Source organism: Sus scrofa, chromosome 1, assembly GCF_000003025.6.
Source record: "Sus scrofa isolate TJ Tabasco breed Duroc chromosome 1, Sscrofa11.1, whole genome shotgun sequence".
Taxonomy (NCBI): domain Eukaryota; kingdom Metazoa; phylum Chordata; class Mammalia; order Artiodactyla; family Suidae; genus Sus; species Sus scrofa.
The window spans coordinates 66,426,626-66,451,124 of NC_010443.5; the positions used below are offsets into that span (position 1 = coordinate 66,426,626).

Sequence of the window (24,499 nt, forward strand, 5' to 3'; positions counted from 1 at the left end):
TTTTATCCTGTGATGCAATGTTTCATTATAAATGAAACATTGCAATGTTTCATTACCCTTTTTTTCACCTTTATTCTTATTTGTTATTCTTTAAACATTATTGATTGTTACTGGCTGTCATCCAGATAACGAAGAGTTGTTTTTAGCTGCCAACCCTAGAATTCTGAGTTAACACAGAAAGGAACTAGCAAAATAGATCTCTTCTGTCCTCCAGGCATTAAAATAAGTGATAAGAATTAAACTGCAAGGAGTTCCCTGGTGGCCTAAGGGTTAGGATTCAGTGGTTTCGGTGCTGTGGCACAGGTTCAACTCCTGGTCTGGGAACTCATATCAAGCCACTGCACATCGCAGAAAGAAAAAAAAAAATTGAAACGCCATACTAGAGCTTCAGGGCAAAGGGTGGTACAATCAATGGAAAGGTCAGAGAAGTGTAGAGGCCAGGTATAGAGAAAAGGAGAAGGAAAAGGCCAGACAATATTCAAACCTGCAAGGGAATGGAAAAGCAAACGAAAAAGCCAGCCAGTGCTTAAGAAGCACTACACAAACAAAAGGAAGCCTCATACCGATCCTGGCTGGGTTTGCAAATGAGAGCAGTCCACCTCTTAATTATATCTGAGATTCCAACTAAAGCCCAGAATTGGCAGGTTTCAGGCTCTCATTAGAGCTGTTGCCACTAGATGGTTTCATAGTGCTTTTTAAAAGATTTAAGATGAAAGAGTAATTAAATCCAAACAGTGCTCCATCTTTCAGGGCAAGACTGTTACTCTGATTTTACATTTACAAAACTGTCTCCAACGGGTTAAGTAATTTGCCCAAGGTTATAATGATAACCTTTTAATTATAAATCTACTGTTATTTTGCCAGGTAATTTCTCTTCAGCGATTTATGCACAACCAGAATTACAAAAAATAGTAGGCAAGGTTCTTACAGATTTGAGTCAAACAAATATGACTCCTCAGAAGTGTTTCCTTTAGTTAACATTCTTATTAAATGTTGCCATAATATTTTTTAGCTTATTAATATGAAAACAGAGTGGATGGAATAAACCACACAGATTAGATTAACTATATAGATTACATTAACTATATACATAAAAATATCTATGTAAATATATACTTATTATTTGCCTGGGCAAACACTTCCAGAAATAAATTATATTTTAATATTATAAGACCAAATAGCATTTTTAAAACTATAACACACAAATGATTTATATATCTGTGTACTACATTTACCCATCAGTTTTCAAAACATCTGGGATAGCATCCTAAAGTAAACAATGTTCATAAGACCATCTGGTCAAAACTGCAGGCAAAAAAAAAAGCATAAACATATGGAAAAACAGATTTTACCCTTCCCTTCAGCAGTAAGGGATGACAAATGTCAAACCTAGATATATCCACGCTTCACTGTGCGATGCTTTTCAGCACCACCTGGCTCTCCATGCAAAGCCACCAAATATGGACAGCACTGCCAGAAAGAACATATCCACAGGGCAATGGCAATAAAAATAGTTTATTTCATGGTTAAATAGCCACTTCACACAAGTGGCAAGAGTCTGTTGACTTTTACATTAAGTCTGTGAGAACATATTCAAAATTAATTATGCTATTAGACTTGAATATTAAATAGATCAGATAATATAACTAGAAAACAGAATTCCATTTTCTAAGAACTATTTACATGTATTTCAATTGCAAGTTTTTCCTTTTACTAAGCACCACATTTATAAAATAAGAATCCAAATTCAATTGACTTATCAAATGTCTACTGACAGGCACTATATGAACCAATATCTGTAATTATTTATATTTAACTGCTTATGATTTATGTCCAGAGTATAAGGAATGAACATATAGTGAACAACATAGAGATATTAAGTCTTAAATTCATGATAACATCCTGGTAAAACTTTTAGAAACTAAGCATTCATGTACATTTGCTAAGAAACTGTCAACTAAGAGTTTAAGATCCTAGTTTATTTAAAACAAGGGTGTCTGAATCAGTCTCTCAATTATTTGACCTACAAGCAGGTAAGCATTTTAATAAAAAGCAATTCATTACTTCTAATGAAGAATAATTACTGATCATTTTGTTTTGGGAGACAATAAAGCTTTCTCAACCCGGTAGTGATTTTAGACCATATTCACTTAAAGAACTCTTCCTTTATAACACGGAATGAATGTACTAAGGACTGAGATTCAAGATATATTGATGAATGAGACAATTAAAAGAACAAAGCTGGAGTTCCTGTCGTGGTGCAGTGGTTAACGAATCCGAGTAGGAACCATGAGGTTGCGGGTTTGATCCCTGCCCTTGCTCAGTGGGTTAAGGACCTGGTGGCCGTGAGCTGTGGTGTAGGTTGCAGACGCGGCTCGGATCCTGTGTTGCCAGGGCTCTGGCGTAGGCCAGCAGCTACAGCTCCGATTTGACCCCTAGCCTGGGAAACTCCATATGCCGCAGGAGCGGCCCTCAAAAAGGCAAAAAGACAAAAAAAAAAAAAAAAAAAAAAAAAAGAACAAAGCTGCTACAACAATAACAAAAAAGACAAATGACCCAAAATTTGAATCATTTGTTTTCCTCAAGTTTTACTTGAATCCATGAAATGCCCATAATTATGAAGAATCATCACGGAATTTCTGGGTTAGAAGGTTATTTTATTAATGACACATATATTTATCAATGATACATATATCTAATATGTTAGGTATATATTATCTATTATTACATAACATTACTTACCTCCTTCTCCTTCATATTACCAATGTTGCCATCAGGTATTACACTTATTTAACAATATAACATAGACACCCACGAGAATGCAAAGAACATGAAGAGAAAACTTCAGGCATTTTAGATTAAAAAGTTTTAAAGGTCTTTCATAGATATCTCTGTCATTTACTTTTATTTATTTATTTATTTATTTTTGCTTTTTAGGGCCACCCACAGCATATGGAGGTTCCCAGGCTAGAGTCTAATCAGAACTATAGCCACCAGCCAACACCACAGCAACGCCAGATCTGAACCATTTCTTCGACCTACACCACAGCTCACAGCAACGCTGGATCCTTAACCCACTAAGCGAGGCCTGGGATCGAATCTGCAACCTCATGGTTCCTAGTCAGATTTGTTTCCACTGTGCCACAACAGGAACTCCTCTCTCGTTTACCTTTAGGCCTGTAATCTGAGTACTCAAAGAGTTGCCAGTTAATTGAGTAGACCTGATAGGCTTTGTACATACCTCTCAGGTTTGGCAAGACAGAAAACTCGCTGAAGCACCAGCAAAACAAAACAAACGAAAATTGTTTTCAACAATTTGGCTAAGACTATCTAAAAAATAACCTTAAGTACCTCAAATTTTTCTACCACAAAAATGATTCCAGGGAGTTCCCGGTGTGGCTCGGCAGACATGAATTTGACTAGGATCCACGAGGACACGGGTTCAAACCCTGGCCTTGCTCAGTGGGTTAAGGATCTGCCGTCACCGTCAGCTGTGGTGTAGGTTGCAGATGTGACTCGGATCTGGCATTGCTGAGGCTGTGGCATAGGCTGGGGGCTACAGCTCCAATTCGGCCCCTAGTCTGGGAACCTCCATGTGCCTCGGGCACAGTCCTAAAAAAAAGATTCCAACACAAAGATCCTCTAACTATTTTTTTAAACCAAGTCTAAAGACATTAAATTATAAATTTAAAAAGCTCTGAACATACCAGAAACTTGTGGGTGAATATCTTTATAATCTTGGAGTACAAAAAGACTTTCAAATCATAACCCCCAAAGGCAAAAAAACCATTGCAGAAAAGACTGATAGACTTGGCAATGATGCCACTGAAAACTTCATTACTGCCAAAAACAAAAACAAAAAAAACCTAAAGACTATAAACAAAACAAAGTTAAATATGGAAAAATGACTACTCTTATAATTTTTCTGGGGGGCAGCTTAGCAAAAGTAATCAAAATTTAAGATGTGTTTATAAAATGGCCAGAAATTCCAAAAAATTTAACCTACAGAAATAAAAGAGCAAGTACACAGAGATGCAGCTTTGCTCACCAAAGGAGAAAACTGGAAACAGCCAATAGTGGATTCGCTGCCAAGTAATACTGAATGTCTGTTTTCTCAAAGGTATAAATACTTGTGACTTGCCTTGGTTAAACCAGAAGTGGAACACCAGTGCACCCTGAGTTTCCCATAAGCACTGGGAAGCCAAACTTATTTTGCAGTTTGCTTATTTAAATAAAGAGTCTGAGAGCATCATCTCCTCTGATAATTTTCCCCATTGTAAAGATGATGATCAAACGAAGGCACCAGCTAGTTATAAAGAGCAGATTTAGGAGTTCCTGTCATGGCTCAGTGGTTTACCCAACTAGGAACCATGAGGTTGAGGGTTCAATTCCTGGCCTTGCTCAGTGGGTTAAGGATCCGGCATTGCTGTGAGCTGTGGTGGAGGCTGCAGACTCGGCTTAGATCCTGACTTGCTGTAGCTCTGGCATAGGCTGGCAGCTACAGCTCCCAGACCTCTAGCCTGGGAACCTCCATATGCCTCGATGCTTCGGGTGCAGCCCTAGAAAAGACAAAAAGTCCAAAAAAAAAAAAAAAAAAAAGAGCAGATTCAAACCCAGGCAGTCAGGCTTCAGAATCCACATACTTAACCATTATGAACTGCTCTCCGTCTATATAACGAAGGATGACAATGTTTAATAAATATGATAATCTAAGACAGTAATGAAATGCTAGTTGTGATTCAAAAGAAAAGACCACTACTCTCAAGCAAAAGCTAGATGAGATCAATTGCTGGATGTCTTTGGTGTGTGAATTTATAGCTTTCTTAAAATTTACAGCAGCCCTTTTCAGAGCATTCCTCGAAAAAGTTAAGTCCTAATGCCCAAGGTACCCAATGTTTGCAATTAACCTCTTCCTATATGTCCAGAAGTTAGCGCTGTTTCGGGGATAACTGAGAAAACAGTCATTCGAATAATTCTCTATGTTCTATAGTTTGGACGAGGCACCCCAGATTTAAATCCTTTTATGGAACAAGGTTTTTTTTTTTTTTTTCCCCTGGTCTTTTTGTCTTTTTCCAGGGCTGCACCTGCGGCATATGGAGGTTCCCAGGTTAGGGGTCCAATCAGTGCTGTAGCTGCCAGCCTATGCCAGAGCCACAGCAACGCCAGATTCAAGCTGCGTCTGCAACCTACACCACAGCTCACGGCAACTCTGGATCCTTAACCCACTGAGTGAGGCCAGGGATCGAACCCTCAACCTCATGGATCCTAATCAGATTCGTTAACCACTGAGCCACGAAGGGAACTCCCACAAGTTGTTTTTTGAATGTTCAACATTTTTTTGTTCCTAACCCCTTTTGCCTAGGGAAATAACTATTTTTTAGTATTAATTTTTGAAAATGCAAATTTTAGGAATATGATTATCACTTCAGAGCAGAACAGAATGTATTACTTTATAATAAATTCAAAGTATTATATTACAAATTGTAACTGTAAAAGGATGATATTATTTATACTCTGATATCTTATTTCAGATCTCAAATGTACTATTTATTTTCTTATTTCAAAAAAAGACACAGCAAACTTAATAAAACCAAAAGAACCAACATAACACGTCTTTTTATACCAAGAGTATAAGCTTAACGTATTTAACAGAATACAATATTTTATGCTCTAAGTTCTTTGAATATGGCATCCCACTAATATTAAACTTATGAGCCAAATGTATTGCTTTAGAAAAGAATGTGAGATTTGTTAATCTATCTGTCTGGTTCACAAACAGCAAGCCAATATTCAATAATATAATTTTAGTGGGAATTCCTATAAGCGCTTGTAGAATACTTATGTAACATTTACAAGACTACCAGAATGAGAAAAAAGCCCTTCAGAGAATATTGGCCCCCTTTTAACAATACATATTTATGATTGGGTCTCAAAGGAAAGTTTTCTTGCTCTTTTTTCAATCTTGTGTCACATATGACCTTTTCATGACATGGGGATTTTATTTGTTGTTTTTAGTTTTCTGGTATGTGTTTGAAGGGGAGGCGGTGGAGAGTTTGAGGGTTTTTTTTTCTGATTTTGTTTTGTTTTTTAAGCAAAGCCTAGCATCAGATGTGAAACCTACACAGCTGTAAGCATTCTTCTGGGAACCAGCACTAGGGTTCCCTCAACTGCTTAATGCAATTACCTAAACCAGTCATGTAGTATTAATGTAATTTGCCCCTTTCTACAGCTGAAAAGAAGTTTAATCTTTAAAGAATAAAAAGAAAAACCTTGCCATCTCACCACTCTTCTATCTTGGAACCAAATAATAATTACCTCACTTGTTTGTTCTCAAAATTCCAATAAATCCAAGCCTTAGAAATCTTTATTTGGTCATATAATAAAATGATATTGTCATATGAATGGGCAAGTATTCATACTCAAGCATTCCTCTCTATCTCCATACTACAGTCCGTTGATACTTCTAAAATACAAAACTGATCCTCCACGTCTCCACTTAACACCTATAAGTGGTTCTTCACTGCCTGCAGGATAAATTTTAAACTTGCAAGGCCCTTCAATAGCTATTTCTACTTACCTCTAGATTCTCACTTGTCACCATGGTCCAACATCACAAAACTCAACCCTGCATGTTATCAAGATCCCTCTTCAAAGAGCCGTCTCCTCTGCCTGGAGCATATTCCCACCCCTTCCCTCTCTGCCTAGCTAATATCTAGATATCCTTCAGCTCCCAGCTTAGAAATCTCTTCCTCTAAATAAAAAGTCTAGGTTAGGTTACATACTCCTCCAAAGTGTTCTTACAGTCTCTATGCTTGCTCTATCATGGCACTGTTTAAACAGTAATCATAACTAGGATCTGACAATATCCCTCACTGACCAAAAGATCAATAACGGCAGGAACAGAGAACTAGATATGTCTTATTCACTACTGTATGTCCGGTATCGAGCATAGAGTCCAGCCCAAGGTAGAAATTCAAATGTATTAAAACAATGAATGAATAAAATAAAAAATCATAATATTCAGGGGTGTTGTGTTGAAAATGCAAAGCTTATCTACTTAGTAAAAACTGGTAACATGCTAGTTCAGTTCAATACAGCAAGAATTTACTGCCTCGTTATATGAGAATCAAAAAGAATGTAAGCCAGAGTGCAATCCTCAAGGCATGAACAGTGTTATAAATAAGACACGTAGACACATAAAAGCTAAACACCACAAAACTGAATGTTGGGGAGTTCCCGTCGTGGCGCAGTGGTTAACGAATCCGACTAGGAACCATGAGATTGTGGGTTCGGTCCCTGCCCTTGCTTAGTGGGTTAAGGATCCGGCGTTGCCGTGAGCTGTGGTGTAGGTTGCAGACGCGGCTCGGATCCTGCGTTGCTGTGGCTCTGGCGTAGGCCGGTGGCTACAGCTCCGATTCAACCCCTAGCCTGGGAACCTCCATATGCCGCGGGAGCGGCCCAAGAAATAGCAACAACAACAACAACAACAACAACAACAAAAAAACTGAATGTTAAGATTCTACAGTATGCTTCAGAGAAGAGATACAGCAAAGGATTGGGAAAGTGTCATTGAAGTAGGATTTGAGCTTAGTCTTAGGGCAAGTAAGAACAAAGAAACTATAAAGACAGAAATGTGCTGGCTAATTCAGCAGTCCTGAAAGTGGATCCGAAGACAAACCCTTCCTTTCAGGTGTCTTTAAGGGCAAAGGTATTTTCATAATAAGCCTAAGATGTTACTACTATTATTATTTTTTTACTTTCATTCATTCTCAATTATACAAAGCTGTTTCCCAGAGGCTACAGGCCATGTGACATCAGAACACACTGAATGCAGAAGAAGGTATGAGAATCCAGCTATTTCTATTAAAGAGATATGTAAAAAATGTAAAACAATGCCACTCATTATAAGTTTGGATTGTTTTGGAAAAGTGTTATTTGTGTTAACATGTCATGGAATTATTACTATTCTTCAGTAGATTAATAAATATTCTAATTTTCCAGTTTTAATTTCTAAAATGATAAATATTGATAGATATGCTCTATTTAACCAAAGCTCCTTAAGTCCTCAATAATTTTTTAAGAGTCCTAAAGGCTACTGGGAACAAAAGTTGAGATTCACCAAGCAGGGAAGCTGAAGTAGGCGTATGAGACATGAAATCAGCCCAGGTATCGTAGAACTTAAAAACATGTTTAAGTTCATTTAATACAGGCTTTCCTCTCATTAGCTATTTTTACTTACCACAAAATACAACAGGGCTCCTTTTAAACCATTCTTATTCTCTAACCTGAACACAATATATACAGTTTCACAGTCTTTTTGAATTACCAGACACAGACATGCCCACAATTATCATTTAAAATAGCTACATAACCATATCCAGCATTCTTACAAACCTCAATAGCAACTTGCGTATTTGATTTGTAAAGTATTTTATAGAAATACTCTATATTCCCCCCAACTTACTTTTAGAATACCAAGGAATCTTTTTTTAAATTAAACTTGCCTGAGAGCTGCTGTAGCCTGGAATGCAAAGAAAATAACATTTTGCCCCAGAATTTCTGGACACCCTGAATTCAGAACTACATCTCTCCCGAAACTTTAAAGGCTCTAGACCCTCTCAAACGCCTTTAAGAACCTGTTGCGCACTGATCCAGGTGCTACCCATGGTTGCAGAAACACAATTAAAGCTTACATTGGTGCTTCCTTCCCACCACCTGAAAGGATTTCTTCCCTCCTCTCTCTCCAACTCTCCAAAGTTCATCCTTTAATGGTCAGCATGGAAGCCAGCTCATCCTGATTCCTTTGAGTCCCTTCAAGTGAACACTGCATCCCTCTCTGAATATCTGAAGGACTCTGCTTGAATATCACTCAAGATGCAAAATTCTATTCAGCTTACACCATTCTTTTTTTCAATCTCACACCTTTTTAAAACTTTTTTAGGAAAGGGCTTAACCACTTTCTATTTCCTGGAGCAAGAGGGAGAAGGTACTGAGGAAAAGGAGGCTCAGACAAATCAATTTGTCCTAGGTCACAGAGCTAGTGACTGAAAGAATCAAATGTGAAAGCCAGACCCTGCCCGCATCTCCACTCCTCCAACTCAAGGCTTATGTTTCTTCTCTCATAGCATTCCAGGTTCCTCACCTTATATCCTTGTGATAATAAATATTTAAGAAACCTGTAAAACTGAATGGAATCAGACCAGCTTTGCTCTTTAAGGAAACTCCAAGGTAAAAAGTCTAGAAAAAAAAAAATCCAAAAGTACAATCCTACTTTTGCCACCCTTGGCATCATCTCCCTACATTTCTTCTCTTGGCCAATGAAACTAATTCGCACCTTTCAGGAGACAGCATTAAGACTGACATCTGTAAGTATTAAATGTCTACAACCACCATATTCTCCAATGAATGAGTGATAAAATTAGTCACTTCTTTTGCTGTCCAAGAACCCATGTTTACCTCCTGTAGTTCCTCCTCCAATTTTTTCACTATGACTGTCCCAGAGCAATAGCTAACAAAAACAGTTATACAGTGGGCTAGAAAAAAATATAGCAAGTTCCCATCATGACTCAGTGGTTAACGAATCCAACCAGGAACCATGAGGTTGAGGGTTCAATCCCTGGCTCAGTGGATTAAGGATCCAGTGTTGCCGTGAGCTGTAGTGTAGGTCCCAGACTCGGCTCAAATCCTGCGTTGCTATGGCTCTGGTGTAGGCCGGTGGCTAGAGCTCCAGTTAGACCCCTAACCTGGGAACCTCCATATGCCTCAGGAGCGGCCCTAGAAAAGGCAAAAAGACAAAAAATAAAAATAAAAAATAAGAAAATATAGCTGAAGGAGTTCCTGCCGTGGTGCAATGGGATCAGTGGCGTCTGAGGAGTGCTGGGACACAGGTTCCATCCCCAGCCAGCACAGTGGGTTAAGGAGCCGCCCAACTGCAGCTTAGGTCGCAAGTGCTTGGATCTGATCCCCGGCCCAGGAACTCTATATGCCGCAGGGTGGCCAAAAAAGAAACAACACCGAAAAAGAAAATACAGCTGAAAACTGTATTTTTACCTAATTTTTCAGTTTCTGATTACATCTCTAAGCAGTTCAATTCCTTCTCCAAAGGCATTTCAAAATTATCATGGCCATTTATTCCTACTTAACTGGTTAATCAAAATCCTGAGGCTTGTCCTTGATTCCTCCTACTCTCCCTCACTCATTACACCTAAATTATCAGTTCACCAGTACCTCTACTCATCTCTCACCTGACTACCACAATAACTTCCTGTCTTCTCAACCCACCTCCACTCTTAACCCACAAGAGTCTAGTCTCCAAATGGCAATCAGAGTTATCTTTGTTTTTAAAAAGATGAAATGACTGTTACTCTTCTGCTTCAAACTCTTTAATAGCTTCTATTGCACTTCCAATAAAAGAGGAATGCGGGTCACTTCTGAGGCATGCAGACCTCCCAGGCCAGGAATCAAACCCAAGCCACAGCAGTAACCCGAGCCATAGAAGTGACAACGCTGACTCCATGACCTGCTGAGCCACCAGGGAACTCCTAAAACAGAAATTCTTTACCATGGAATTCCTTACAGTATCCTTCAGGATCTGCCCACCTACTTCTTCATCACATTCTACTCTCTCCCAGCAAACCATACTCCAGCCACACCGGCCTTTCCTGATCACTAGGACCACTAGATTATTACCTATCACTGCAATCTGTTCCTTTCCTTTGTAGTACTTATACTACGGCCATATATTTCCTTATATATTATAAGCAAGTTATATATTTGCTTATGTTTCTGTCTCTCCTACTAAGCTCTAAACCCTGCAATGGCAAGAGAAAACTTGTTTTATTCAACATGTCAAATAAAGTATAAAACTTGACATGTTGTAGGCACTTAATATTTTTGAACCAAGAAACTGCTTCTCTATATACAATAAATTTATATTAACATGTGTTACATGTTCCTTATATGTTGGATAACAAAGTGCCATATATAACACATTCCTATTGTACAATAAAGGATTTGGCTGTCCTTTTGTCCGAGGTTCCTAAGAAGCACCCTCTAAATCCTTGGATTTCCAGTGTGACAGGAGTATCTATTTTACTCATGGTGGGCTCCATGGAAGATACTTGATAGTTTATGTTAACTAAGTATATTTTTTATTCATTGTGGGACCCTAGACAATTTATGCTAAATGAGATGACACAGGATGGGAGCCAGCCAGACCAGAAAAGCCAAACATGTAATTAGAGGGTTGAGATACTGGAGACTGAGTTAAATCATGCTGGTCAATAATTCAATTAGCCACGCCTATGCAATGAAACCCTAAAAACTCTGCACACCCCAACTCCAATGAGGTTCCCTGGTGAACAATACTCTGTGTGTACTGTTAGAGTCCATGTGCTGAGAAGATGGTGCATCTGACTCCACAGAAAGAAGATACAAAAGCTTCACGTTTGGGACCTTCTCAGACCTCATCTCATGTGGCTCTTCTTTTCGGCTGGTTCTGATTTCTATTTCTTTTTGTTGTCGTTGCTACAATGAAACTGTAACTATAAGTAGAGCACTTCCCTGTTCTCTAGGTCATTCTAGCAAATTATTGAACCAAAAAGGGTAGTGGGAACCTCCATAGCCAGTTGGTCAGAAATGCAGGTGGCCAGAGAACTGCTAGCTTGAGAATGTCTGAAGTGAGGGCAGTATTTTCAGGGAACTGAGCCCTTAATTGGCAAGCTGAGCCTAACGGCAGGTAGGCAGTGTCAGAACCACATGACAATTCTGTAACAAATAACGGATATCATTTCCTAAGTATGTGCTAGGGACTATGCAACTGTGCAAGGATTTTTGCACACTTTATTTCCAAGTCTTTAGAAAGCAACCCTAAGCCTCACAACAATCCCATGTGACAGAATTACTGCACTAACTTTTTTACATAAGGAAGCTATGGAGTAGAAGCCACACAGACAGGAACTTGAATCTAAAATCAAATTCAGCACTGTTTGGGAAGTTCCCTTGTGGGTGCAGTAGATTAAGGATCCAGGGTTTCCACAGCTGTGGCGCAGGTTGCATCTGAGGTGTGGGTTCAATCCCTGGCCCGGGAACTTTCACATGCCATGGGTGCAGCCCCCTTCCACCCCCCAAAAAAGCAAAAACAAATTCAGCCAATGTTTAACTCAAAAGGCCACAATCTAGTCACTACTCTCTCCAGCTTCTCATTATCAGTTACGTATATACAACAAGAGATAACATCATCACAAAATTGCTACCTAAGAATTCATGGCACGCCTACTGAGAGGTCAAAATAAAATCCAAAGTACTCTTTATGAATTTATTATCTCCTTATAAGAATTGTGAAATATCATAGTTTCATACAAATTTCTTTAGCAACTGCTTAACTTACTTGTTTGTGTTTTAGAAACATGTTTCTGGAGAAAATCAACTATCTGAGCCAAAACCTTCTTATTACAATGTGTTGATAATTTCTCATCACACTCATAACACCTGAAAAAATATAAAATGTAAGCAAATATTAGAAAAGAAGCTTCAATAATTCTGCACATCAGGTAATAAAGGTGTTATCTGTCTTTAAAGAATGAGGTAACAGGGATATATAGAATGAGGCAAGAGAAATAAGGTACACCTACAGAAATAAGCAGGGAACAATTCATATAGAGCCTTATCATTCAAATTAGAGTTGTAGTTTATCCTAAGTGTAATGGCATGCCAAGAGAAGTTTTTAAGCAGGAAAGTGCTATGATCCAATTTACATTTTGAAAACATCGCTCTGACTAATGTCAGGATGGATGGTATCAGGAATGGAAGCAGATCAGGGTTGATGCAGTGGATCTGGAGAGAAATGAAAAGGTTTACATATTTTCAGGTAGGAGTAATGAATGGGATATAAGGAAGAGGAAAGGGAGAAGCCAATGTGGGGATGCCAGTGATACCCAAACAGCAATTCTTCCCCTCAGAGGATATCTGGCAAGGTTTTGAGACCTGTTTCGTTGTCACAACTGGGAGAGCTGCTACTGGCATCCAGTGGTTAGAGGCCAGGGATGCTGCTAATCCTGTCCCCTCACCGGATGGCCCTCTCACAACAAAGAATTATCAACCCAAATGACAACAGTGTTGAGACTGAGAAATCCTGGTCTAGATGAAGTAAGACATCCTATGAGTTAATGTTTAAAGCTGAACGATACAGAGGAATTCATTATACCACTTTGTCTATCTTTGTTAGAAGACTGGAATAATAAAATGAAATAAAAAAGGGGAAGAAACTAACTGCCAGGCTTCTGGCTTGAATGCTTAAGTGATGGAGGTTCCACTTACAGAGAAGAGCAAGACTAGACAATATAAGTGTTTCATTCTGTTTGGGGTTTATTTGGGAAGAGGGGGTTAGAAAAGATATTTTCAAAACATATTCCTTTTCAGAATACTACACTCCACTAAGTTTACTCATCAGTGCACGTAGTATTAATAAAGGTTTCTTCCACACATTATCATCTTAATGAGAGCTAATGATCAAATGAGAACAGTGACAGTACTGAAAGTGTTTTATAAATGCAATGCCTTATGCCAACACTGCCTTAGATCTTCGCAATTTTCTTGTTTATAACTTAGTGGTCCTGGGATCAATAAACTTGGTTTATTATAAACTTGGTTTGGGTTTCTTTTCTAAATAGCATTTAAAATTCAGTCAAATGTTTACTGAGGATCCACTCTATCACTCTGCACACAGAAATACAGATACATAGCTACTATTTATGTAGTATTTTCTTTTCTTTTTCTTTTTTTTTTTTTGTCTTTCTAGGGCCGCACCTGCAGCATACGGAGGTTCCCAGGCTAGGGGTCTAATCAGAGCTGTAGCCACCAGCCTACACCAGAGCCACAGCAATGCCAGATCCAAGCCGAGTCTGCGACCTACACCACAGCTCACAGCAATGCCGGATCGTTAACCCACTGAGAGAGGCCAGGGATCAAAGCCACAACCTCATGGTTCCTAGTTGGATTTGTTAACCACTGAGACACGATGAGAACTCCTGTAGTATTTTTTTTAAATGCTTGTTATATGTGTTTACATATACTTTCATATTTTAATAATTTTATAAACATTAATTTTGTACTCTGTAAGCATGCTAAATTCTTGAATTGTTTGTAACAAATATTTTTTTGGCAAAAAAAAAAAAAAAAAGAAATACGGATACATAGATAAATTGGTAAAGGAATGAAGTCAGAAAATACTCCCTAAATATCTTCGCCAGTAGACCATGATGGAATTTAAACAATTATAGTTATCAAGCAGCCACTATAACAGATGCTTTATATTTACTGATGCAATGATTGATACAAATAATAAAAATATAACTGCTCATTTGAGAAATATTGAAATGTCGCAGGTTTTACTGAGATTGCAATTGAATTTTTACTTGTTATTAAACACATTGTTGTACCTTTAAGAGTACAAAAAAATACATAAAAACTGCACAATGGCAGGGAATTTGGAAAAAAAAGGAGAGCTCAAGATAATTCTATTTGTTTCCATTAGAAATAACCAAAAAAATAATCGAGCACTTACTATGCACCATGCACTGTTCTAAAAATTCTACATGCATTTTCTGGTTTAATTCCTCACAACAATCAAAAAAGTATTATCGGAGTTCCCGTCATGGCGCAGCGGAAACGAATCCAACTAGGAACCATGAGGTTGCGGGTTTGACCCCTGGCCTCGCTCAATGGGTTAAGGATCTGGCGTTGCTGTGAGCTGTGGTGTACGTCGCAGACGAGACTTGGATCTGGCGACTGGCTGGCGTAGGCTGGCAGCTGTAGTTCCAATTAGACCCCTAGCCTGGGAACCTCCATATGCTGCGTGTTCACCCCCCCACCAAAAGTATGATCATTTTAAAAATAAATAGCTTAATAGAAGTGCAATATTTGCTTTTTACAGATGAGAAACTTAGACACAGGCTCACAAGTCAGTAATAAAGAAAATGATAAATCTTCTTTCAACAAACTTTTGAGTGATTTAAAAGCACTTATTTATATGTTATTTTTAAGTATCAAGTCAGTGCCTCTAAATCCTGGTTAGGCGTAAGAATTACCTATGGAACTTAAAAATAGAGAATCCCTGATTTAATAGAGGATCACTGGTGTCTGTGGGTTTTTCAAATTTCATTCTGATTCTGATGTGAAGTCAGAGATAAAAAAACAACAATGACTAGTGATAATTATTATCTGTTCAAGCAACATTAAATCCACTATCCAGAAACACTTTGTTAGTCATGATTAAGTTATCAAATCTGCAATAGTCCTTTCTTTTTTTTAGGTTTTTCATGTTTTTCTCTGGTTCTGGCTTGCCTTCTCTAATCCAAATTAGTGAAGTTTATACTGAAATTGTTAAACATTTTAAGGTTTAAGAATTAGATGAGAAAAAGAAAACAGTCACAGCTTTTAACTTTCTGTAAATGCATGTGACAAACTTGAATTTCTTCCTTTGAAAGAGAAATAATTTTATGGATTGCCAAATGTGACTTAAAATAATTTTCATTACAATACAAATTGAATACATTCATCTCACAAAACTCAGTAAATTCACCTTCCTTATAACTCTAGACTTGTAATGCTATATAACTATGAAAGCAAAATTACAATGAAATGTAAAACAAAATTACAAAATCAATTCAGTTAAAACTAACAACTCTATTATGCTAAGTAGGGTTTTGCTGCTGAAATGAAGTCATGATCCATACCATAACTGTGGTCCTGAAGAGCTACAACAGAAGTTCCAATTCAGATGCACCTGAGATGAACCTATTTTACCAGGTGCCACTCAATTCTTCCGCTACCTCTTTCTGTTTCAGTGGTCCTCAAGCTGTGGCCCCCAGACCAGCAGCATGGGCAACACCTGGGAACTTGTTGGAAATGCAAATTCTCAGGCCCTACTCAAGGCCTGGGACCCAGTCATCCATTCTAACAAGCCCTGCTGATGATTCTGATACACCCTACCACTGGAGACACTGCACTATTCAGATTACTGAGAAATGTTTGCTGAGCCACACACTAGGGCATCCTGCCCTCTCCCTGGGCTCCAATGCTTCATCTACATCTTAAGTTCTAGCTGTTCTTTACTCATTCGCCCCAACTCTATTACTTGGGGCCAACAACAGTAAAAACACAAATGCAGCAGGCATCTAATCCTGTGACTAAATTAAACTATACAATGAATGCCTTTTCTATAAACCAAAACATCCTTTTATTGATTTTAGAACCCTGAAATGAAACAAAAAGTTAAAATATTTTCATCTAGAGAAAACCTGAAAGCTTTGAAAATTCATGCAAGTAACCCTAGGAGTCTATAAATTACAGTTAGTTTTTTTTGCTTTTTAGGGCTGCACCCACATGGCATATGGAAGTTCCCAGGCTAGGGGTTGAATCGGAGCTACAGCTGCCAGCCTACACCACAGCCACAGCAACATCAGATCCGAGCTACATCTGCAACCTACACCACAGCTCATGGCAACGCCAGATCCCCGACCCACTGAGCAAGGCCAGGGGTCGAACTTGCAACCTCATGGTTCCTAGTCGGATTTGTTTCTGCTGTGCCATGACTGGAACTCCAGTCAGAAAATTTCTGTTGTTAAGATATAGGAAAAGCTTTTCAACACAGTGTGCACTTATACCACTGAAGCAATGTTCTAGGCTGGTAAGGGACTAAAAGAATCAAGAGACTTATATTAGCGCCTGGGTCTTTACAGTGTAACCACAAAAAGGTAAATGATACTCCGTGTCCTTATACATAAAACGGGGGAATTAGACTTAGTTCCAAACCAGGGTTAAGTAACAGAATCATCTAATAACTTTTACAAACTATATATGCCTAGGCTTTCCTTTTTCCCTGCAGAGACTTGCCAAACCGCTTGACTACTTTAACCACCTTCCTCCTCTAAAACTCTAGAGTTCTCATTTAGTAAGTTCATTAAAAAAAAATCAACTTACAAGAATTTTATTTTATTGTACAAAGAAAATGTTAACGAAAATTAGTGGGATGACTAGGTTTTCCCTTATTTAAACTGTATATTCATGGATAATGTTAATTTTCTTAAATTATTCCATATGTGGTGTTCAGGTTAAAAAGCATAAGCTGGTATAACATCGTTAAATATCTTACCTTATAAAACTCAAAAAAAAGGTACTTTTTATAGTGGACACAAGTACTAACAAAATCGAACTTACCATATAATCCATGTGCTTAGGCTAATTATAATACAATGAAGCTCTGCTCTCCAACTATTGAAGTGCTTCACTGAATGCTGGCTTTCTGAGTTCTTACCACATCCCTAAAGATGAAGAGAATACCATTTGCATGATTTACACATAGGTCTATTTCATACTAATCAAAACTTAAATCATACTCGAACTTATAAAAAAGTTTCTCTTGTTTTTAATTTCAAGGATAGAAAAGTTTCTGAAAGCAACAGAGATTCTCATTAAATCCAATTTCTTGCAAAGAGGCTAACCTGGTTTTTGCTGTACAGTAAAACAGTAATGAGCCAAGTTAATTTCCATACCATTAAAAATGTACACACTCTCTGTCTTAGCAAGGTGGGCTACTGAACATGCTCACAGGCCAGTAGTGCCCCTCCCCTGTACACACCTCCACGGAAAACTAGTGAGACTCAGACCAGTCACAGTCATGTCCATCATCAGAGAAATAAAGTGAGATTCAGTTCTGGTCCATGTGCCATAAGGGGCAGTCTAATGGATGTTTCTGGAAAAGTTTCACATATTTTAAAAAACACAGAGAAGGGATGTACTTTTTGCCCTCTTTCTGGCCTTTGGAAATTGCTGTGTGATAACACTGTGCATGCAACATCTTTGACCATCCTGAAACCATGAAAATGAGGATGGCACAGCAGAAAAATGGAAAAATCTCAGTTTTTAATGTTTTTTTCATTGAATTAACTAATTCTGAAGTGGCTCTACTTCTTGGCTTATTATGTGAGAAAACAGAGATGCTTCTTATTTAAAAAAAAATAGTAATAACCTTTGGGAGTTCCCATTATGGCACAGCAGAAACAAACCCAACTAGGAACCATGAGGTTGCGGGTTTGATCCCTGGCCTAGCTCAGTGGGATAAGGATCTGGCATTGCGTGCTCTGTGGTGTAGGCTGCAGACACAGCTTGGATCCCACATTGCTGTGGCTGTAGCGTAGGCTGGCAGCTACAGCTGTGATTCAACCCCTAGCCTGGGAACCTCCATATGCTATGACTGCAGCCCTAAAAAAAAGGCAAAAAACAAAAAACAAAAAAACCAAAAACCAAAAACAAAAAACCTTTTAATTTTATTTAAAAATTCTTTTATTAACGATATCAATCACTTCTATGCTCTTAAGAGAAATTACTTTGGGAAAAAAAGGGGGGGAAAAAGACAGAATAATCACTTCTCAGAGAAAACATGAATGCAAAAAGATTAAAAAAAAAAAAACCCAGAACAACTTGGATCCATTTCCGAAGTAAATACAAACAGATAAAGGCAAGTCCACATATGAGAACTTTTGCAAGTGGGTTGGATTCCCTTTCAAAGTATTTATAAACCACACATGATTACTTTCTGAACATAACACAGAAATGTTTATGGTAAACATAAACATAAGCTCAGCCTTGGAGAGTTCAGTCTCAATGGAGAGTAAATTTATCTTAAGTTCCAAACATTACCAACAGTCCAACTCACAGTAGGCATTTAAGGAAAATATTTAAGACAAACTCATATTACAGAGATTTTTCTCACCTGAAAACCACACTTGAGGCACAACCAAATATCAGAAAGCAGTACTGGCTGTCCATCAGAGAATCGTCTCTCTTTTAAACATTCCGAGCAAACTGACCACAGATTCTCAGTTATTGCTCTTTTCACATGATTCACATTGATAGCATGGCTTACATGTTGGCAAGTGAAACCTACTGAGTAAGACAAAACAAAAGTTAAACATTTTCTTTGCTAAACCAAAGCACCACCATTAGCAAGCAAAAGTTAATATTAAAATGTTGTAATAAACACAGAGATTCCAAAAACAAAATAACTCAAAAAGGATACATACTGCATGATTCCATTTATAAAACATTTGTGTAATAAAATTGGAGAGCAGATTAGCGGTTGCCAGGAGCAGTGGTGTGGCTATAAATAAGTAGCACTCAGGGTGGTGACATTGTAGTCAAGTATCTTGACTGCAGTGGTTACAGAAAGCTACACATGTAATAAAATTGCACGCACATGCACACATGCGCACCCACACCCACACAGACAAAATGTATGTACATCTGGTGAAAACTGAATAAGCTCCAAAAATTATACTGATGTCAATTTCCTGGATTTGATATGGTGCTATAGAAATACAAGATGTTAAATCAGAGGAGGCTGGATGAAAGGTGAATGGAACTTCCTTGTATATGTCTTTGTACCCTCCTGTGAATCTAAAATTATTTCAAAAATTAGAAGTTTAATTAATAAAGAAGATTATTTATTGAGCAGCTACTATGTGTCAAAAATTTTAGTATATTTTCTTTTCACTAAGATACACAAGAGAAATCTTTTCCCATGGGCTATGACACTATTTTCACCATTGGGATGAAGAAAAGAGAGGAGCAAAAAATGGCATAATTTGCAGGAACAAAGTTCTCCTTAATGGCTGTTCCCAAAATAACAAGCATTTAGCATGGTCCTTAATTATCCTTTATAATAGATTTCCACTGAGTGCACTGTGTGGAGACAAATGGCCAAAATGAATAAGTATGTTTTTAGTTCTTCAAATAACCATATTCTTCTCCCAAGGGCTCAATAACACTTCCATTTCTCCCAAACACTGAATGCTTCAATTTCTACACCTCAAATGTCCCAAACACCAAACCTACAACGACTTGCTAAAAATCAAACAACAAAGGCAGAGACTGAATACCTTGAAGAGGGAAAGAGAAGGAGCATTTACATTTCAACTTTCTCTACTTCTCTTTCTGAAGGCAAAGCATTGCTTTTCACCTACTGGTTAACTGGAGACTAAGCATTAGTTCCATTTCATTCTGAAGACGTAGAATATGATTTCTGAGAAATTATTTATAATAAACAATTTCAACAAAAATAATATGTAAATCTGATAAAAGATTAAAACTTCTAGAAGTTCCTGTTGTGGTTCAGGGGCGACAAACCCAACTAGTATCCATGAGGACTCAATTTCGATACCTGGCCTCGCTCAGTGGGTTAAATGATCCAGCACGGCTGTGAGCTGTGGTATGGGTTGAAGATGCAAGTCAGATCTGGCATTGCTGTGGCTGTGGTGTAGGCCAGCAGCTGCATCTCTGACCGATTTGACCCCCCAGCATGGGAACTTCCAAGTGCTGTTGGTGCAGCCTTAAGAAGCAAAAAGCAAAAAAAAAAAAAAAAAAAAAAAAAAAAAAGATTAAAACTTCTAATTTTACACCAAGAGCAAATTTGGTGTAAAACTAGACTAATAAAGGAGTAATTCTGAAGTCCTATGTTTCAAAAGCAAGTATGCATGACATTAAAGGGCTGTTCAGGGGAAGACTGATAAAAAAGATCATACAAGTACAGGACCTAGAAACAGTTTACCAAATGTCATTGCTTTGTTTGAGTTTTTTTGGGGGGCAGCGGTTGGTATTTTTGGCCACGCCTTCGGCATGTAGAAGTTCCCAAGCCAGGAATCAAACCCACACCACAGCATTGACCCAAGCTGCCACAGTGACAATGCCACATCCTTAACCCACTGTACCACAAGGGAACTCCTGTTTGGGTTTTTATATTTTAAAATTCCCTAAGGGAAAAATCATTCCACACAACTTCTATATCACCTCTGGCGTGGCATCTGGCCATGGTACAACTCAACTGTTCTTTAATTCTACAATTCAGACTCAGGAGACTGAAATTGTTAATGAATTCAGATGTAAGTGAATTCACGATTAAAAGCACCCAGGCTTCTAAATTAAATCGATTAGCTTTTAAATATCTCAACCACATATATTTTTTATAAGTAAATTAAAAAGTCTGAGGTTTCCCTACAAGAGCTACAAGTATTAAATAGTATTCACTATCTTTTGTGGGGAAAATGCAAAAAATTTCCTTCTACATTAATAAATAAATTTCCTCAGCTTTCTGCAATTTGTTTCATCATATAATTGTCCAAAGTTCATCTGACAAGTAGGTCCTTGAGAGATTCCTGAATGAAAATATAAAAATGTAAAGTCTACAGTTGTTTCACATTAACAAATCAAAAACAATAAACAAAATCTCCATTTTTTTGTTTAAATATTAATAAAAACTTTAGGAAGTTCCTGTTGTGGCTCAGCAGTAACAAGCCCAACTAGTTAATATCCATGAGCATGCAGGCTGGATCCCTGGCCTTACTCAGTGGATTGAGGATCCAGCATTGCCATAAGCGGTGGAGTGGGTCGCAGATGCAGGTCAGATTCCCTGTTGCTGTGGCTGTGGTGTAGGCCAGCAGCTGGAGCTCCGATTCAACCCCTAGCCTGGGAACTTCCATATGCCTCAGGTTTAGCCCTCAAAAGCAAAACAAAACAAAAATACTTTACAAGGAGGTCTTCTAGTTTGCAAATGGTGACATAAAATGAACATTTTCTCTTCATCCTCCCCAACACTATCCAAGGGCAAAAAGAACAGGAAACAAAAAGTTCAGGAGTTCCTACTGTGGTGCAATAGGATCAGGGTCGTCTTGGGAGTACTGAGATGCAGGTTCGATTTCCAGCCTGAAACAGTGGGTTAAGCATCCAGAGTAGCCACAGCTGTGGCTTAGGGCACAACTATGGCTGGGATCTGATCCCTGGCCTGGGAACTCCATATGCTGTGGGGCAGCCAAAAAAGAAAAAAAAAACACCAAGTTCATTTTCAGAAAAACTAGGAGACAATGCTCTGGTTTTCCTTCTTACACAAATATTCTAAAACCAACTGGCCCAAAAAAAGCAACCCTACATCAAAGAATGGCTAATCAAAGAAAAATCAAAGCCACAAATTCTATGCTAAGATAATATAAGGAAAAGCAAAGAAGGGAAAGGAAAAAAGGCAAAGCAATCACTGTTACGAAATAACAACACAAAAAAGAAGCAAATACTTTAGGCCAAGGTGGCAAAACAATAGGAAGTGACCAGCACAGTCCAGGAAAGAAATGGAAGTAAATAAACCACAAAAACAAAGATACAGCTAAAAAGATGGTAAGGTGAAAGAGACACTGCTGAAGACACAGTAAGAAATAAAAATGAACAAGTTCCCCGGGGGCTGAGCAGGTTAAGGGTCCAGTGTTATCACTGCTGTGACTTGAGTTGCTGCTGTGGAGAGGGTTTGATCCCTGGTCCTGGAACTCCCACATGCTGCGGGCTTGGCCTTAAAATAAATAAATAAATAAATAATAAAAATTAAAAAAAAAAAATGAAAACAGCAGACAAAAGAAAAAGGAAATAAGAATTTTAGAAGATTTGAGGAAAAATATTAACTTCAAAAGATAGGCAAAAGAGTTAACAGAGGAATAATTAGAACCCCTGAAGAAAACTGTATTAACAGAATCGAACAAATATTTAAAGACATAATTCAGACTTCCTTCAATATGGCAATCTAACCTGAAACACTCCTCCAAGTTAAAAATACTTAGAAATGGAAATAATACATTAAAAACAACTTTTTAAATGGAGGACTGAACGGGTAAGTCAGTAAGGAAAATCCTCAGCGGCCAAAACCCAAAGCATGAGGTTAAAAGAAAAAGCCAAGCCAGGAAGCCAACAGCTCCCCAGGGTCAGCTGCCAACCTCACTGGCTTGAGGGCTTGGTTTTAACAGCCATGCAAAACAACAACAAGAAAAGATGCCAATTCTAAGTTACTTCATAAAATAAAGAAAATCTCAATAAAAATGCCAACAGGATATTTTGGAACTAGACAAGCTGATTTTAAAGCTCATGCAGAAAACGATGAAATAAAGACTAAAGTATTAATTAAAAACATAACTATTATTTCTCCTCTGCAACACTATTCAGGAAGCCAGACATCACAATTTACCAGCAATGTCATCTGAAGAGTCTTCATCATGAGGTATAGTAGGTCTTTTACTTCTTTTGGCTTTCTCAGTTAAAGCTTTGGATGGCTCTTTCACCCGCATCTGTTATTTACTGAAAAGGTTCAGGGAAAAAATACATATTAATCCTCAAAATTAAAATTTTATATATTTTGGAGTTCCTGCTGTGGTGCAACAGGATTGATGGCATCTTGGGAGTGCTGGGACACAGGTTCAATCCCTGGACTAGCAGAGTGGGTTAAGGATCTGGTGTTGCTGCAGCTTCAGCTTAGGTCACAACTGGGGCTCAGATCTGATCCCTGGCCTGGGAACTCCATATGCTTCAGGGAAGCCAAAAAAGAAAAAAAAATTATGTATTTTACTTAATGAATACTAAAATGGAAATGAACTTGATTTCAATTGGTCTAGTAAATTAATAAGAGGAAGAAGAGGAGAACATCAGCTGAAAACCAAAGAGATCTTTATTAAACCAGTATACACATGGCACCTTACATTTGACTTTTACTTGCTGATCCCCAGATGCAAGATGTCAGGGTGAATAAAAAAAAGGATTTATGCTGCTTCTGGTTCATGTCCTCCCTCTGCCCTTTCTCCCATTTCACCAAGTAGGAGAAAGCAGGAGCTGAAAAAGCCACAACAGACCAGGGATGGAAGCCAGGTGCCAAACTCAGTAGAGCCCCCTCCTGTACTGTAGGACCCAGCAGTGGACGACTGGGAGAGCAATATACTTCTATCTTGAGTTATGGCACTTTTTGTGGTTCCCCTCCCCATTTTTTATTGTAACAATAGGCAAACTTTCACAAAAGTTAAAAAAAAGTATAACAAATACCCATACACCATCTACATTGCACATCTAGAACATTTTGCCATGTCTTATCTAAATATCAATGTGTACATATAATATATATACATACACACACGTATGTATGTTTATTTTTCCTGAACTATTTAAAAGTTGCAGAGCATAGGAGTTCCCATCGTGACTCAGTGGTTAATGAACTTGACTAGTATTCATAAGGACGAGGGTTCGATCCCCATCCCCAGCCTAGCTCGAAGGGTTAAGGATCTGGCGTTGCTGTGAACTGTGGTGCGGACCAGCAGCTGTAGCTCTGATCCCATCCCTATGCTGGGACCTCCATATGCTACAAGTGCGGCCCTAAAAAGACAAAAGACAAAAAAAAAAAAAAAAATGTTGCAGAGTATGTATTCCTCAAGGGGATTCTCCTATATAATCACATCATTATCAAGTCTAAGAAAATTAGCAATAATTCCCTAATATCATCTCATATTCCATCATACTCTAATTTATTCAGCTGACCCAAAGTAGCTTCTGCACTGGTTTTGTTTTCGTTTTTGCTCTTTAGGGCCTCGCCTGCAGCATATGGAAGCTCCCAGGCTAGGGGTCAAATCAGAGCTACAGCTGCCAGCCT

General features: G+C 38.2%; 1 protein-coding gene across 8 annotated transcripts in view; it reads right to left on the reverse strand.

The window, feature by feature from the left end:
- USP45 (ubiquitin specific peptidase 45) overlaps positions 1 to 24,499 on the reverse strand; it is a 67,191-nt gene that overhangs the window by 39,010 nt on the left and 3,682 nt on the right. For 4 of the 8 annotated variants that reach the window (XR_002343647.1, XM_001925580.5, XM_013992723.2 and 1 more), the window contains exons 2-5: positions 23,054 to 23,163; positions 18,773 to 18,945; positions 17,218 to 17,321; positions 12,389 to 12,489 (exon numbers count right to left, since the gene is read on the reverse strand). Coding sequence is in view for 4 of the 8 variants with exons in the window: in XM_001925580.5 (XP_001925615.1) it covers positions 12,389 to 12,489; positions 17,218 to 17,321; positions 18,773 to 18,945; positions 23,054 to 23,153 (478 nt within the window). In the remaining 4 variants the exon portion in view is untranslated. Of the gene's footprint in view, positions 1 to 12,388; positions 12,490 to 17,217; positions 17,322 to 18,772; positions 18,946 to 23,002; positions 23,164 to 24,499 lie in introns of those variants that run through there. The other 4 variants (XM_013992722.2, XM_021090339.1, XM_021090340.1 and 1 more) reach the window with 4 other exon arrangements.